The 17096-nt window shown below is 38.9% G+C and overlaps 1 protein-coding gene across 20 annotated transcripts in view; it reads left to right on the forward strand.

The window, feature by feature from the left end:
• MPDZ (multiple PDZ domain crumbs cell polarity complex component) overlaps window positions 1-17096 on the forward strand; it is a 99358-nt gene that overhangs the window by 41699 nt on the left and 40563 nt on the right. For 18 of the 20 annotated variants that reach the window (XM_055790799.1, XM_055790801.1, XM_055790805.1 and 15 more), the window contains 6 exons: window positions 2417-2626; window positions 4256-4372; window positions 6902-7060; window positions 9990-10277; window positions 11149-11272; window positions 15346-15544. In XM_055790799.1, the coding sequence (XP_055646774.1) occupies window positions 2417-2626; window positions 4256-4372; window positions 6902-7060; window positions 9990-10277; window positions 11149-11272; window positions 15346-15544 (1097 nt within the window). The remainder of the gene's footprint in view (window positions 1-2416; window positions 2627-4255; window positions 4373-6901; window positions 7061-9989; window positions 10278-11148; window positions 11273-15345; window positions 15545-17096) is intronic. The other 2 variants (XM_055790808.1, XM_055790814.1) reach the window with 2 other exon arrangements.

The raw sequence follows: 17096 nt of genomic DNA on the forward strand, positions 1-17096 counted from the left end.
GGCAAAATCCAATAAAGGACTCAGGTACTTAAAGCAGGTTTTACTAAAATCCAGAACTGTAATTCTGAGATCCATTGCTTAGCAGCTCTCTGTCCAGGATGTGCCTAAATGCCCCCAATTCGTTTTGTGTTTTGACTTCAAAATTCCTGGGTAACTTAAGCTGTGATTCTTGGTGTGTCCTGATGACACACAGCGCAGCGCCCTCTCTGCAGTTGGTCAGAATCCCAGAACAAGTTTTCTTCCTGTTCTCAGTTGTCACAGTGGATGATTTTTAATCTGACTTCAAGTAATTTGTCCCTGCAGACAGCTTAGGCTCTTGCCCATCTATTTGATGAGGCTGCAGCATCCTGTCTCCTCCAAGGTCACTGCTAGATCTTGTCCCTAAGAGTATATGCAGTTGCATCTGGAGGTCATTCCAGGTGGAAATTACGCCCGCAGTGCACTGCTTAGAATTAATCTATGCCTCAGTAGTATTTTGCATTTGCACACTGATAAAGGTGAAGAGCAGTGTAGTTTAGTAATTAATTGGAAGGGTAAAGCCATAGTCCAATGTCTGTTTTGTGAAACAGTGATTACTCTCTAGTGTGTTGCTCATGATGCTCTGCAGTGAGACACATCAGCCCAAAGAAAAGCGTATTTTTACTTCAGGCTCTTCTGAAGCATTGGTACAAACTATTGTTGCCTGTGAGGTTAGTTACTGGATTTTGATTGTGGGTGGTAATACTGAAGGGTTGCTGGAGGTACCTTAAATTATTTTGTATATTTTGCAAATGTGAGTTTGATTATATCCTACAGCTCTAGTCAGCTTTCTGAAATTTACATTTTAGTATAACATACGTGATTTGTCCTATGTTCTCTCCTTTGACATGTGGTTAAAACATTTCAGTTCGTCACTGAAGTTTCTGCTTTCATCTAAGACTGTGAACAATAAGTTTACAGTGAGATTTATCTTTGTATTTTGTTGTTTCCATCAAATTTTCCATTAATTTTCAATGAACAGTGACTAAAGTTAAGGACAGTTATGTTCCTACTAACATGTTCCTCATGTTTTATGCAGTGGCAGGCCTGTAAGAAAGTCTACATGATTTCTTACCTAGGGAAGACTATTACATACGATGAAAGAAGTGATTTTTGGAAAAAAAAAAAATAAATATCTCATGCAGGGTCACCTAAAGTGGCAGTGTAAATATTGATTAAAATAGTGAGGGAGGTGTCAGTGTTCAGATTCAAGCACTATGCCCAGCAATGCTAGTTACATTTCCAGTTGTGTTTTATTGCTCCACGGTATTCTTCTTACAGCGTTAACTGCCATGAAGTGTTAAGGGTCTTCTGGGTGCCCTACCCTCCTGAGCACCTCTCACACTAGCTTTGAGCAGTGTCCAATTCCTGTGGTTTTGGGTGCCACTTTGATGATGTGTGTGCTTTCAGATGTGCATCTTGGCATGGAAACTTGTTACAATTGCGTGCCAGTTTGTAGATGTTTGCTTTTCTCTTCCTTTTGCTGGTACATTACTACATTTATTGGGTTTTTTTCTGTGTATATTCAAGTGAATTGCCATGTGTTGGAAGTTTTGACATATAATAGTGTTCCTTGTGAATGTAATTGTATAAGAATCATGCACCTGTGTGTATAAGAATGTGTGCACCTGTGGTGATTGTTATAATAGAGTCATATGTTCCTGTTACTAGTTTTTGATGCTAGTGTTTTTATAAAAATCAGTGCATTGGGAGGATGGGGACTACAAACCAGTTGTCCTTGAAGTAAACACCACTTTGTTGTGTGTTGTTGATTAGTGCTGTTCTGGTGTGTTCCTGTCTCCCATAAAATGTCTTAATAGGGCATGCACAAAGATTTGCCTCTTAAAAAGCGCTTTCTCAGCTCACCAAGATCTGGTGCCATGAAGCATAAGAGAGTTACTGAAAATAAGCCCTTTGTTGCACTAGAATGCACATATTAACTTTGCCCCAGTCTGCACTGCCCAGCTGTATTCCCAAACCACTGGATGTAAGGGAAGATGAAGTCTGCAACACTGTCATTGCAGTAGGAAGTATTTGAATTTCTGGTGTGTATTTACACATTACGGTATGAACAGCACTCTGCAGTTTACCAGTATTTTGTGCTGGAGGTGTATCATGGGACATCACGTAGAAAGAAGTAACAATTTTCACATATAAGAATTAAAAACAGGTGGAATTCTAACATATGAACAGTATGGACAGAAGGGTAAGTTGCTGATGAGCGTTCATCTGGAGCAGAGCTCCAATAACCCAATTCTGTTGGCTTAGTAACAGCTCATGCATAAAAGTTAGTCTCTCAAGACATAAGGCAGCACACAACATAACCAATGTAAAAACTCACCTAAGACCTAAATTTTTAAGATGTTGCTTAATGATTTTTTTTTATTTGTTTAATTAGGATCCAGTTGATCCAGCAAACACTGTAATTGTGATTCGCTCATTAGTTCCTGGGGGTGTGGCTGAGCAAGATGGCAGACTTCTTCCTGGAGATCGGCTTATGTTTGTCAACGATATCAACTTGGAAAATGGGAGCCTGGAGGAAGCAGTACAAGCACTGAAAGGAGCCCCACCAGGAACAGTTAAAATAGGAGTTGCCAAACCACTGCCTGTAAGGATTTGGGAATTTGATGGGTACTTTTCATGTCATTTAAGCTGGTACATGATGATCCTGACTTCTGCATACACTTGGTGTGCTTTGGGGTATAGTTGGGTGGCTCAAAACACCCAGAAGCTGTCTTTAACAGATTCCTGTATCTCCTTGCATGTAGGAGTGGCCTGTGTAGTGTATGACTGGTGTAGTGATTGCAGGACCTAGCATACCTGTCTCGCAGCTGTTGAAACAGCGAAGCGTCTTGCAGCCAACACAGTCTTTCAGGGATGCAAGTTGCCAGGCATAATTTTATACACTTTGCAATATTCTCTGGATGTGTGAGATGGTGACATTAAGTCAGTTTGATGTGGTTTGCCTGGAATTCACCTGTTCCTTTGCTTTGCAAGGTATAGTACATATGCAGTCTTCCTATTTAGACTGCACACTTCATGTTTAAACAGTGGTGAGTAGTCTTCAATTCATATACCTCAAACTGGTTATTTTAATATAGCTATAAACAATTTCAGGCTTGATTTCAGAAGGTAGCATGTAACAATTAGAAGAATGAGGTTGAAGGAGACCTAGGGTTACTAAGATAGTGTATCAGTAAGGATGCTAGTGGATTAGTGTCCCTGATGTGTTAAGTTTGGATTAGTAGAATGGCACCAGTTCATACATACAAAGAAGATACCTTTCACTATGTTTATAAGTGCAAGTGCAGTTTTTGGGGTTCATTTGTGCTTCTTATGAAATTATAATCTTGTAGTCTTTGTGGATGCAGATACTGAATTTTAATTCTTAGTAGAACTTTGTGGAGAGGGTGGGAGAGAATGGCTAATGTTTAAGTTACTAGAAACTTTTTTGTTCTCTGTAAGAGGGTACTTTTAAAACTTGCTCTGTTAAATTAGTTTTTTGTAGTGGGGACTCTGTGTTACACACTAAAATATCTTGCAAGTCAACCTTTTCATGCTTAAGAAGATGCCACTCTAAAAGAGAACATGCATGGGGGTTTTGTTTCTGTTCCCAGCAGTTTGTAAATATTCAGCAGTTGCACTGTAATATTTCACATATTATGCATGTCAATTAATTGAACATTGTGAATAATCACTGGTTTCTTTGCAGTACTGGATGAATGCACCTAGCATCAAATTGTGTTGGAAAAAGCTATTGGTTTATAGTCAGAATTAATCTTTTGTCCTCTTGAGACCGTTCCACCTAGTAGATATAATCCTAAAACACAGTGAGTGCAGTCTTCTGCCTACTAACAAGATCGCTGTGTGGCAGGCAAGGTTGTGAAGGCCTCTGCTGTTATGCTGTTCCCCTGGTGGCACTCTGATGGCAGTTTTAGTATATGTTTAATAAAGAGCAGAAATTGAAAATCAGTTTAGACTAAGCTGTGGGCTCTGTGGTATAGCTGGGTAGGCCTTTTTCATTACTTGTAGATGTAAATGACATGTGAAGCTGAATCAGTTCAGGTAAATAAATAAAAAAAAAAATTCTCTCTACCTACCCAACACTGTGACTATGATTGAAATGAACTCTTTGCTGCATTTGGAATTCATTTGCCTCTGTAAACCCCCCCCAACACACGGTCCATGCCCTGTGTCCTGGCCACTCATCCAACTCAGAGCTTCATTCTTTCTGCAGCTTTCACCAGAGGAGGGCTGTGTCTCTGCTAAGGAAGATTGCTTTTTCTACACTGCCCAGTCCCTTGAGGAGGAGGGGCCAGCTGATGCAGCCCTCTTCCATGCTGAGCTGGCTCTGGTTAGTGGCCCAATTTACCAAAGATTTCTTAAGTCTTTGCATTTTGTAATGAAAGGAGTTACTTTGTTGCTGTTCATACTGATTTTTTTTAGTGTTTACTGTCACTACATTACTTATCCACCATAGCTGGGATAGATCCCCATGTGGTAGAAACTGGGGTCTGGAGATTTTGGCTGTTGCATGAACTGTGAATCTGGCCTATGATATGTTAGTTGCCGGAAAAGAAGGGAACTATTCTGAGATTTTCAAAAATGTATGACTACCCATTTCTGCTTGCATGTACAGAGTATCCCTTTGAAAATCTTACCTTGTGTAGAGAAAGGTTCATGTGTTTATTTTGTAAATAAATCTCTGCCTATATGTCATATCACTGATCTATCTTACAGTTTTTTGGGACTCTCTTTTTGCATGTAATCCAGCCTTACAAGGAATGCTGTCTGTCTTCAAAAGCTGCCAATGCTTCCTCCTAATAGTATTCTTTAGACTTCAGCATCAACCAGTGATTATGAGATTTGCAAGGTCAAAAGGTGTTCACTTGTATAAACGATGGGGCTTAGTGGAGCATTTAGTGCCTTACATAACCCAGAAGTTACCAATAAGAACTCAGATAAAAAAGACAAAGGAAATAATACTCTGGGAAAAAACCAAACAACCCACAACCAAAAAAAAAAACCCAAACCCCAGAATATACATGTATTCTGAGTGTGTCTTCTTGTGGTTATATGTACTGATCTGGGTCTGATACTGAAGTTATTTGGCCCTCATTTTCTGGGACATGAGTAGAGGAGCAGTTTTTACTGAATACCAGAATGTAATTCATTAGAAAAAAGAATTAACCAAACCAAAACCCTGAAATAGATGATTTCAAGGCAAAAAGTCTCTGAATTACTGATTCCAGTATGTTTACTATTTTTCAAATGTTTGCAAATGACAAGCTGGTTTTGATAACTTTTAAACAAGACTGCCTGTATTTTCTTCTGCAGTTTGTTAACTTGGTATGGTAGTTAGATAATAGTATTTGCCTTATTCTGTTCATTGGGAAGAAGTATGAAGAAGCCAAGTTATATATTACAGATATCCATTAATTACAGATGTGTTGAAAAGATCAGATTAAAAATTTGACTTCTGTCTGTGATTCATATAAGAAAAATAAATTGTGAAAGAACAATGAAAATACATGACAGATAATAATACGGTTAAATTGTCAACTCTGTCAACTGTCTAATTAAATGTGCAAAATATGAAATTGAATGTGCAGTCTCCCGCTGAGGATGTGTTTGTAGAGGGCACTCATGAGATACTGTTTTTCATAGATAAATCTACATTCAGATTCTACAGGTCTGTCCCTGTTTTTCACAATCCTTTTCTTAGGGCGTAGGTTTAGTAACACTAGTCTGCATTTTCCAGAAGATGGACTGAGAGCAACTTACACCAAAGGAGCAGTTTGAATTAGCTGTGAAGTGTTTAGGGTTGAGATAATAAAAAAATAGATCCTTTTTACCCCAAAAAGGAATCATTATGTTGAATCACTGCAGATTGTTGCTATTGCTGTTGTGAATCTGACATAATGAATACATAGTACGATGAATCACAGAGGCTGAAAAGCAACAGTTAGGTTCCATCTCTGCAGATGGGTGCACTTGGCTGTTTCATAAAAGTTTATGTTGTGGTCGTGGCTCTGAACTTGCTGATCATTTTTGTTAGCATGCACTGCTTGCTTGAGCTGTGCCAGGGGAGATGAAATTATAATCAAAGTGTAGAATATGAAGCATCACAAATTAAGTCTTTTAGGTCTTAGTTTTATTCTAGTTTCTGAAAGTATATGAGTCTTGGGGAAAAAAAAAAACGTATTTAATTGTTTTTTAAAAAAGGCAAAAAGTACTGCCCATGTCCATGTCTGGAACTCTTCAAAACTTTATTTCTTGTGTAAGACAGGAGAATTATCCGTATTAATCTTGTTGTCAAATGTTAAGTATTTTAGAAATTAGAAAAAATGTTATAATTTTTTCTTATAAATACATTGGAAAGCATTGCTGTTTCCAGAAGATTATTTTCTATATGCTTTTAAGAACAGCCAAACCTATGAAGCTGGGTGAACAAAACATTCCAGACAGGTGGCACTGAGTGAAGCTTATGTTTTTTTCAGTGCTGATTCTTGTAAAAGAAAGTTAACAAGCAAAGAATAAAGCCCTACAAAAATCAAAATACTGACAGCAGGGAGTATAGCAGAATTCTCCCAACACCTCATACTCCTGTTAAAAGCCTGCCTCAGCCCTGCAACTCATTCCAGTTGAGACTTTCACTTCAGCTACTTTTTTAAAACCTCTGAAGATGTAGTAACATTAATTGTAACTGGAAGCAGAAAATTTTCCTACTGTGCTGTGCAAATATAACTTCAATGTAAAGCATGGAGGGGCGGGGGGGGAAGAGGAAAGTGTCAGTCAGTATGTAGTGGCTGAGGTGCATGTGTTCGGGGCTTATGTGGTATGAAGGTAACAGCCTGGCTGATTGAATTGCTTTTGTTGTTAGGTGGACTCCAGCGAGGCAGATCTAGTGGATGAGTCCACCTTTGAATCGCAGTATTCTCTAGAGAGTGACGTCTTCCAGGCTTCAATGATAGCTCTGCATGGCAGTGCCTGTAGCGGTGAGCTGAACTACAGCTTCTCTCTTCCGTTGTCAACTCCCAAGGTAAAAAGGAGGATGGTTTTATTGATGACAAACTTTGATTATAAGTGTGAAAAGGCTGTATTATTAAATATAAATGTTGTATGTCATCCTGGTTCAAATGTCACTATTTGTTACCAGATTGAAGTGCAGTTTTATTTAGGGTGGTGCTGGTGTCTTTCAGATACCTGTGTTGAAGAGAGAGGTAGCTAGAACATTGAAAGCTTGGATTTGTGTATTGTATAGCCAGATAAAGTATGATGAGATGTTTGCAGTATTAAAGCAGTGGTGAGCAGCCTGCTACAAAAAAAACTTAATTGTTACTTCAGAGCATAGTAGGGAGTGGTAGCACAAAGTAACTGCATTATTCTAGAATATTTTAGGTATGAAAAGCAAGAGTAAGTTTTCATCCTAAGCTTTGCTTTTATGCTTCTTAGTATGTTTGCTAATTCATTTACTGTGTTCTTGCATAAAATGTTCATAATGATACTGTAATTAAAAGTAAATCTGTACATATCAAACCTCTTATTGCTAATAATTTCTATTTAAAGTCAGTAAATAAAGATAAGTTCTTTAAAGGTATTACAAAGAACAGTATTTTTTTCTTACTGGTCACATACCCATAATGACTTGATTGTGTGTATCAGACTTGGTGTCCTGTTTCTCTCCATTTTTTTTCATTCTCTTTTTTTCTTGGCAATCTGTAGATTTATTTTGCTAATCCAGACTCTTCCAAGTAATTTCTCCTAGCAGTCATCTTTGAAAGCAACATTGTAGGGATTTTTTCCAGGGTTTGCAGTCTGTGATCTTGAATAGAGTAGCTGCTGCTTTTTCCTCCTCACCTGAGCTGCGGTAATTCCCTTTATCCCTTCTGGAATATGTTCAGCCTTATGAGGCACTGGTTGGAAAGCTAAATTCATCTTCTAATGGTTTCTTCTAATCCACAGAAGAGCACATCTCTGCTGTGCCAGTGGGACAGATTGCATTGTTTAACTCTGTAATTGTTAAACGGATTATGCATTTTGCATGCTGAAAAGTATTCTGTGAGATAGAGGCTGGATTTACATCATATATCACGTTGAGGTTCTAGAAAGTCTTATGTTATTTTCAGCATTGGCTTAAAGATGTCTTTGGTTTACATGTTTTTTTAAAGATTATGGTCCTGACTTTTCAGTGCTCCTCTCTGTGCACTGGTATGAAGTGATACTAAGTTTTCATCAAATAACACGTTATACTGTGCAGTTATGAGTGATTTCACGAAGTAAACATAGTGAAAAAATCTGTTCATAAAAGACTTCTGAAACAAGTGAAATGTAGTAGGATTATTCAATGCTATGAGGAGCTATTTCTGACTACAGGACAGTTGACAGTTTCTGAATGCCTTTGGTGTCACTTAAAACAGGTGATGAAAAAAAACACTTACAAATGATCTAAAGAGGCCACATGCTGCTGTAGTTACAAATTCCTGAAATCATATTTTTCTTGAAAAATTACAGCATTAGTCATATGCTGCAACTCTTAATATGTAATATGGCATATGGAATAAATATTCAGTATGATGTGGATCTTGTTTTCACTGATGCAGAAATGGATACAAAACATACTGTAAAAGTAGGTGTCCCAGCTGTCACTGAATCCTCATGAAAGAATTTAAGTAGGTTATAGTCCTGGTGTTCTGTTCTCCAAAAGGTGGTAAATTATTTCATTGATTATATCATGCAGATTAGTTGTATTTAGGCTTTGCTCAATTATCTTCTCAGATGTTACTTAAGCCCCTTATTTACAGATGAACCTTTTTTGATGATTATCTGGGGACGGAGCAAGCTTGTATGCACTAAGGCCCTTGATACAAAACGTTGCAAAATATCTCAAAATCCTGGGAAACATATTTTCCCCATTATTTGGAAAAAGAATAGAAGATTTAATAGGACCAGTGGATAACAGCAATGATAGCTAGGGGAAGATGTTCTTACGACTGCATTTGCTGCATTTCAGAGAAAAATCCCTAATACTGCTACAGAGCCTCTAAGTCCAACCTCTTAATTTATTGATACATCTTTATAATAGCAAAGACCTGCATGTTTTTAGAGTTACTTATTTTGAAAGCTCATATAGAGAATACTTGAAGGTGGATGGATTTATTGTTGGGGGTTTTTTGGGGGGGGGAAGGTTGTGATTATTGAAATACATTAAAATATTTGAAATACAGGACCTTGGAATCTTGAAAGTCTAAATAAATTTTGTGGAGAGAACTTAATCCTAGTGCTGCAGCCGTAGTCGATACACTTGCAATAAATACTAACTGCTAAGGTTCTGTAACTGTATCATTGTATTTCATTGTTGTCACGCTTCAAAACTTCCATGCTCATTTTTTGCTGAGATTTGACCGAGTATTTACTTTTCCCTCTTTGCATGGAAGCAATACCTAAGTATGTTTTTACTTAGGAAGTGATACCTCAATATGTTTCTAGTCAGTCAAATGGATGATAAGATTGCATGCTTATTGTGTGAGCTGCTTGAAATTGCTCGTTGCTTGCTAAGTGTTCTGAGAGTGAAGACCTTGGTCTTGTGAAGTTCTTCCACTTGAGAAAGACAATTGGATGCTTTAATTTTAGTAGTTTGCTGGAGTTATGTGTAGTTTGAGAATGTGTGAGTGGGCATTACTTTGCTGAAGTTAGTGAAGAGTTATTGATGAGTGCCAAATTAGAATTTGACCTTCAGAAGTAGCTTATTTTCATTGATTTCTGGTATTTTAAAACAGAAGAAATAGTCTGAGGAATCAAGTAAATTTTACAGTAAAATGCCTGTAGGGATCTACGGAAGACACATATGTTACAGCAGATATGTTTAAATGCTGTGAGATTAGTTTCTGTTTAAGATTTTAGCATGAAACGTACTTTTCAGTTATACTTAAAATATTGTTGATTGTTCATTGTCTTCTGTGTTTTAACAGTCTGTTGGAGAGGAGTGTTCAAATGCTGCAGCTGATTACGATGTGTCTGACAAGAATCTGTACAACATGGATCTGAATCAGAGAGGGAGAGAACAAAAGTCCGTAGCGGGCAGTAGCCTGGAAACTGCAACTGGTTTTACCCAAAAGGATCTTCTGTCTCTGAGTGTTCCGGATATCAACCAAAATGAAAGTGAAAACACAGCAACATGGACTGGATCTCAGACAACAGCAGAAATTCCACTAAGTGCAAGCCTTGCCACTACCATGCAACTTGATCCCACTGGAAAAGTAAAATGTTTCTTTTTTTTTTTAATAATAATTTAAAAAACCTATGGAAAGGACATACTACACTGTAGAATCTCTTGCAGAAACTGACACTGGCCAGCAGCCATGTAGGGTTCTTTGATGGTAAATGTCTGTCAGATGTGGCAGCTCACATCAAAACTTAGGGATTTAGAACTCTACAAAACAGGAGGTAATTTCTGGCGTCAAGGTAGTAATTTCCGAGAGACTGGTGATACAGGGTTATATGAAAGTCTGTTTGTGCCTCACAGCAGTAGATACTGCTGGACCACAGTTTAGTCACTGGGCAGGCCAAGGGGCTTTTCATATCCCCTGTTAAACTCCACAGAGGCATGAGCGTAAGGAGGAGGTGCACAGCTGGTAGCTAGGCATAGGAAGCCCAGGGGGAGCAGTTTGAAAGTTGCATCCTGATGTTCACACAAACCTGCACGGTTTAGCTCACAAACTGGGCTGTGATGCCACAGTATGCAGACATTATATTCCTGTATATGACAGTCACTGTGTCATGTGTTTCTTTTTTCTTCTGTTCAGTGATTTATCCAGAAATTCTTAAAAGACCTCCAGTTTCTTAGAAGATTTATTACTTTAGCGCTGGCAGATTGTCAAACATCTGTGGTGAATGACTCTGAGAGCCCTTGAATTCATTGCATTAATGTTAAGAGTGTAACTGATGTCCCTAAATTAAAAGCATACTTTGTGATAGATTTGCTATGTTACCTGAAAGAAAACAGAAATCTTATGTATGTCGGTTTGATCTTTGATGGACTGACCTTTCCAATGTCTGTAAGGGAAGATGAGTTTAGGTCAGTATGTCCAATCTCTTCGTCTTCTGATCTGATACTTTCCTGTGTGTTAGGATCAAATGCTTTTAATGGAGAAGAAATGCCCAGTATCTTTGGAGGGAAGTTCCACAACCCTAAATCCAGTCAAAAACATGTATGAGATGACCATCACTATTGCAAAAGGCAATTCAAGTCTAGGTAAGGTAGCTAATGTTTTTTGTAACCTATTCAAGAACGTGGCTTTCTGTTTTTCTCATATGTTTCCTGTTTTATTAGTAAAGACTAAATATTGACATTTTATTGGGGAAAGTATAACAGGATATTCGTTCTTTGCCGCTCTTCCTGTGTTTGGCTATAATGGCAGTGGGTCCATTTGCTGTCACAATGAACATAAAAGTGTCCAGTGTTACAGATTTTTTTTTTGCATAAAGGAGTTTAGTCACTCTTAAACATTAACAGAACAATTTTAATACATCGTTTTTTAATGTCTATACATTTATACAGTATAGTAGGAAAACGAGATATAGCCAAGGAATGCTGTAGAAGAAGACTTCTTGAGTCAAAGAGCTGCAGACTAGACTTTCAAATGTATGTAAACACAAAATGATCTTGCTTTCTGAGGATAGTCAAGAGTCTAAAGAAGCTACATATTTGTATTTGTATCTTAAGTGCCTCTATTTCTGAATATCAGGTCATTGACACATTTATTAGGTAGTATTTTTAGCTCAATGTTATTATCATTTTGTAGAGAATTTCAGAATTTTAAATGATTGTGATCTGCAGCTTTGTGAGCATACTGACTATAGATACATTTTCGAGCAAACAGGTGTAACAGATGGAAGTGTTTTTCAGTGTCTTCTCCTGGTCTCTGGTGTGGCCCTGGGTAGTGTGAGGGGGAACATGGGGACAGCGTTCTTCCAGGCCAGTTCCCAAAGCCAGTACCAAGGAGGCTTTTTGGTGGAAGACAGTGGTGCTTCCCTCTCGTTTGTGGCCGGTGTGTTCATTTGCTTTGGTTTAGGTTCCTGGTAACATTTCTTCCGGCCATCTGCACATCCTTGAAGACTTTCTGGTGCTGGTAGGGCAGGAGTTTGTGTGGGCACTGGCTGTTTGCAGTGGCTCTGCAAATGCTTTAACATGGATTGTCCACGAAACAGGCTGTTCATAAACAAGCACCACTCAGGACTCCCTTGCTTTGCAGAGGTAGGTGCGGCACAGTGATGCTGTATTTCAGTGGAATAATCTTCCACCTGGAATAAACTGCCCTCTGATGGCTGGATCTCAGTCAGCCCCAAATCACCTTCTCCTTTGTGATACAGCCAGTGTCCAAACTGGATCAGGAGCTGATCTGGTTTAGAATCTGCCTCCCCAAAATACAAAACTGTTGGCAAGGTTGGTGTGGGTATAAATTTTGAGTTTTGTTGGGTAACTACTGCCTTTATTGGCCTCATTGCCAGGGTGTAGAAAGTGCAGGTCACAGTGCAGTTCCAGGCATTCAGATTTTGTTAAAAAAAGTTTTGTTTGCAATAACCTCTTAACTCAGTTGAGCAGTTTTTTTCATGTGTGTCTATGAGTGTTTTGTTTTCATTGAACATACAAAGCAAATTTAGCTTAATACAGCATAATAATAAGCATAATGCAGCATAAAAATACAAACTGGGGGGCAGTGTGCACATTGGCAGCCATCACATGCATGAAAAGTAGGACTGGCCTCTCATGTATACATGATATGAATGTGAATAATGCTTTCTCCTGCCTTTTGACTGTAGTCTTCCAGTCTGTGTGTGCTCTGGCCTGGGAAGCTGGCTGGGCACAGTGACCAATTTACACACATGGCTGCACTGCTTTTAACTTCAATTTTTACAAAAGGAGCTAAATCAAGAGCTGTGAATGATGTTGAAAGCTGCAGCTGCATCAATTATTTCAGTTGAGAACTGGCACTTTTTTTTTCCTTTTAAATGGTGTCACCCATAGCTTGCAACAGCTCTTCGAAACCAACCATTTTTTAAAATCCAATTGATTTTTAAAAGGTAAGAGGACAGAGGACCCACATGCCAGAAGAGCTGAAATGCCATTGTCCTGTGTAATTCATTTGGCAACCTGACAGTGGCATTTGCATTTCTAACCTGAAACTGTAGCTGTCTGAAGTGTGACATCAGCCTTGCAGATCTGCTGTAATGAGGATGTCAGCATAGGTACTGGGGGTGATGTTTTTCTAGAGTGCTGTTACACTAACCTTAGCAATACTGTTGGTTGTTACTGGCTTAACCAAGCAGCAAAGTTAGGTTCAGAATTTCAAACCACATTTCATCTGTTTCCTTGGCAGTCTGATTTTGTATTATGGTGAGACCACTCTGTTGCAGCTTTGTGTTTACATTCAGATCTGACTGAGTAACCCGTGTGTGCTCATCGTTCAAGAGGTGGTTGTTGGAAGGAGTGCATGAGTGTAAATGCTGGCACACCCACCCCAGCACACCACCTGTAAATGCCAACTGTGATACGCTCAACATTGTAATATTGCAACATCAACGATGCACAACACCACAGTCTTTCATCAGAATAATACATCATCATGAAGATGGGTTTTGCAGTTTTTCCAGAAGATGAACCTTGACTTCTGCATGCCAAAGTGGAGAGGTGCATGTATTCCTGTGTCTAAGACGTTTATTGGGCAGTTCCTTGCTAGTCAGGGCCACCTCCTCATACTTCAGACAACAATGGTGATCTCAACTACAAGTGGGTGTGAGGAGCCAACGCTACTGAGATTTTTATTTTCTGGAAGGAGTTCTAAAAAGCACAGATTAATACCTAGATTAGTGTCGTTCTTTAAATGGTTGCAGTATTATTTTTCTTTTCTCTGAGACAGATATGTAGGCGGGTGTTTGTATGGCTGGCTGAGTCTGGGTAGCCTGGGGCTTATAGCTGCCTTCTAAACTATTCAGCCAGCCTGTCTCCCAAGCTCTAAGGTCACCGAGTAAAGTGTTCAGTCTCTGTCTTCTGTAGCCATGTTTGTATGTAAATGGTTAGAATTTTTTCATGGTCAGTATCCTTGGTTGTTTTGCTTTATCTTCTTCATTCCACTTGTAGTCTGGACAATAAGGTCAGGGATTGCAGACACACAGCTGCACTTTAGTGCTTGCTAGCCCGATATTTAAGTGCAAAACCAGAAGAACACATAGTAGGGTAGCCACTGCCTCCTTCTCCCATATATACTCCTCTGTAAGGTGCTCTTACAGAGCTTCCTTGCAGCTTACAGAAGCTTACAGAAGGTGGCTTCGTCTTGTCAGTAAAGGAGAGCTTCCATGTTAGTGACACAAAAGATTAAACAAAGTTTGGCAGTATTGGGATAGTGGAAGTCCAGTGGGTGAATTTTCAGGGTACTGGCCCTTCAGCTACCTTTCTGTTGCCTCAGTGAAGAACAGTTTTTCGTGAAACTGTCATCTGGGTTGATTTCATGAGCACCATCTGCCTTGAAAATAACAGTGACAACTCATGCATGTAAGAACAGCCACAAAGACATGTGAAGCCCAGCACCCCATGTAAGTCCCTGTGGGCTCCCCATGGGAGTGGAGGTGGAAGAGCATCTCTCTCTCTTTTTCCATTAGTGAAAAGAAAGTAGAGTTACGTGGTTTGTATCCACAGGTGGGATCATGGTGAAACTCAAGTAGAGGACTGAATCCATCAGTAGTGGCGCAGGCATTCACAGAAGCAGGATGCTCTTCTGGGTCTAAGTGATGGTCCACCTAGTAGAGCAGGAAGGCAGCTACTGTCTCAGTAGGATCCTATTCAGGCATTCTGTTGAAAATATGTGTGTGGGGGTTTATTTGCCCTATGCTCCTAATTAACTGTTTGATCATTTCACTTCCTTTCCAAAGAGAACCATCTTAAACTAAACTGAAATGTGGTGTATAAACTCAGTGAACCATCCAGCAGAGTGTAAATCTGACTGATTTAGAGGCATTTTCATTTTTTTTTAATTTATTTTCTGCTTATAATTTTCTACAGTCTTTTTTTTTTTTTAGATTAAGCCTGGTATGTGAAATAACACAAGGTAAAGATAACTATGGTTGTGATGTGTAACTGCTGTCTCTTGTTTTCTGTTGGAAAGAAGGAAACGCAAGGGAGAATAAGAGCAATGTTTGTAGACTTGCTGACATTGGCAGATTGGCTGGCTGGCGTTTACCTTAACTGCCCCAGGTTACATTCCCTTTTCTTGGCACTCAGAGCTTGGCCTTGAAGACATTATTAACTGTTTCATGTGTTTTCCACTATAGGGATGACAGTAAGTTCCAATAAAGATGGCTCAGGAATGATAGTCCGCAGTGTCATCCATGGAGGCTCAATAAGCCGTGATGGACGGATTGGTGTAGGGGACTGCATCCTGTCCATTAATGAAGAGTCAACCACTAACTTAACCAGTGCACAAGCCCGGGCTGTGCTGAGGAGGCATTCGCTCATTGGACCAGACATAAAGTAGGTAAAGCTAGGTGGTACGAATAGGCTAATAATAAACATTTGGTTATTTATGCAGGTATTCTAAATTAAAAAAAATGTTTGTTTTTACAACATGAATTTACCTTTTAAGTTACAGCTTCAGATGGATAATTCACCTTCAAATTACATCTTCATGGGTTTGAAAGATAAAATCGCTTGTGTAAGAGGCTTTGGATGTTCTTAGAAAAGTTGTTACTCTCATTAGTAATCATTATCATTACTGCCCTCCCTGTTTTTACTGAAGGAAGAGGATTAGCGTTCATAGTATGACTCTTCTAAAGAAAGGAAGGATTTGCTCAAAGTGTTTGTGTTTCTCACATGTGGACTGTCCTGGCCATTGCACAAGTGATTTCATTTGATGGACATCTTTGTAATGGATTTTGGTTTTGACTGCCAGACAAAGTATGATGCATGATGTTAATGCAGAAAAGTAATGCTTAAAACATTTTCGGTACATCTGTGACAAACAGGAGAAACAGACTGTTTTGTGAAATCACAAGTTTTTATTAGTGCATATGAAGGAGCTGTTGTTTAGTGCATAAATATCTGCTTTTGGGAGTTACTACTTTAAACTTGCAGTAATTAATAGTTTTGGAAAATCTGCTTGCTTGATGAGAAAGTTTCTTCTCAAATTCACTCAGTTGACAGAATTTTAACTTTCCCTTAAAGTACAGTTCTTTCTAGTTGATGTGATTGTGGAGTTTACTTTGCCCATGTGCACCACCTGGAAATAAGGTTGTTCCTGAGCTTGTGGACAGTGCTCTAGACACACCAGTTCTGGGTTTACAGCTCCAAAAATCTGGTAACCGTTTTTCTCAAGCCCATGGTAACATGGATCGTGTCATATCTGCAAATGGGATTAATAGAGCTGTTGGTAATAGAAATCTCTACTTTTTTAAGAGGGTTGCCTTGAGAGGGATCAGTTCAGTCCCAGTGTGGTTGCAGGTAACTATGGTTTTTGTCAGTTCAGAATGGACTGCAGGGCATTCTGTTCTTGCCCAGAAGTATTCTATCTTTGAAGACACCCAGCATTTTGGTAATGGGTAGGCAGAGTATCTACACTGTGGGTGGTAGGTTTAATGGTCTGCCCCATAGCTGTCATGCATTTAGGATTATGATCTATGCAAGCTTGTTTAAATAATGGCATATGCTCATATAATGAATTGCATTATTGTCAATGCTATCATTAATATGAATGAGTCAGTTTGGTAAAATATGGTGATTATTATTGTAGGCTTTCAAACTATTATAATTCTGACTGCCACGACTGAAATCAGTTGGTATGTGAGCATGCATGTGTGTGTATGTCTGCTTAGATAGACAAATGCTACAGCACCATTTTTCGGTGAGGAGTCTTTTATTAGTGCTGTGTTTACATGATCAAACACAGATGTGTTCATTATTTGCACTTATCCTTTTAGAGCTGCTACATCTTACACTGTGTAACTCTAAGTTTTGGGTTTTAGTGTTAGGCTTTTGCAGATATGTCGAAAATACCAAAATCTTGTCTTAGACATGATTATTCAGATTT

The sequence above is a fragment of the Falco peregrinus genome, chromosome Z (genome assembly GCF_023634155.1).
Source record: "Falco peregrinus isolate bFalPer1 chromosome Z, bFalPer1.pri, whole genome shotgun sequence".
NCBI lineage: Eukaryota > Metazoa > Chordata > Aves > Falconiformes > Falconidae > Falco > Falco peregrinus.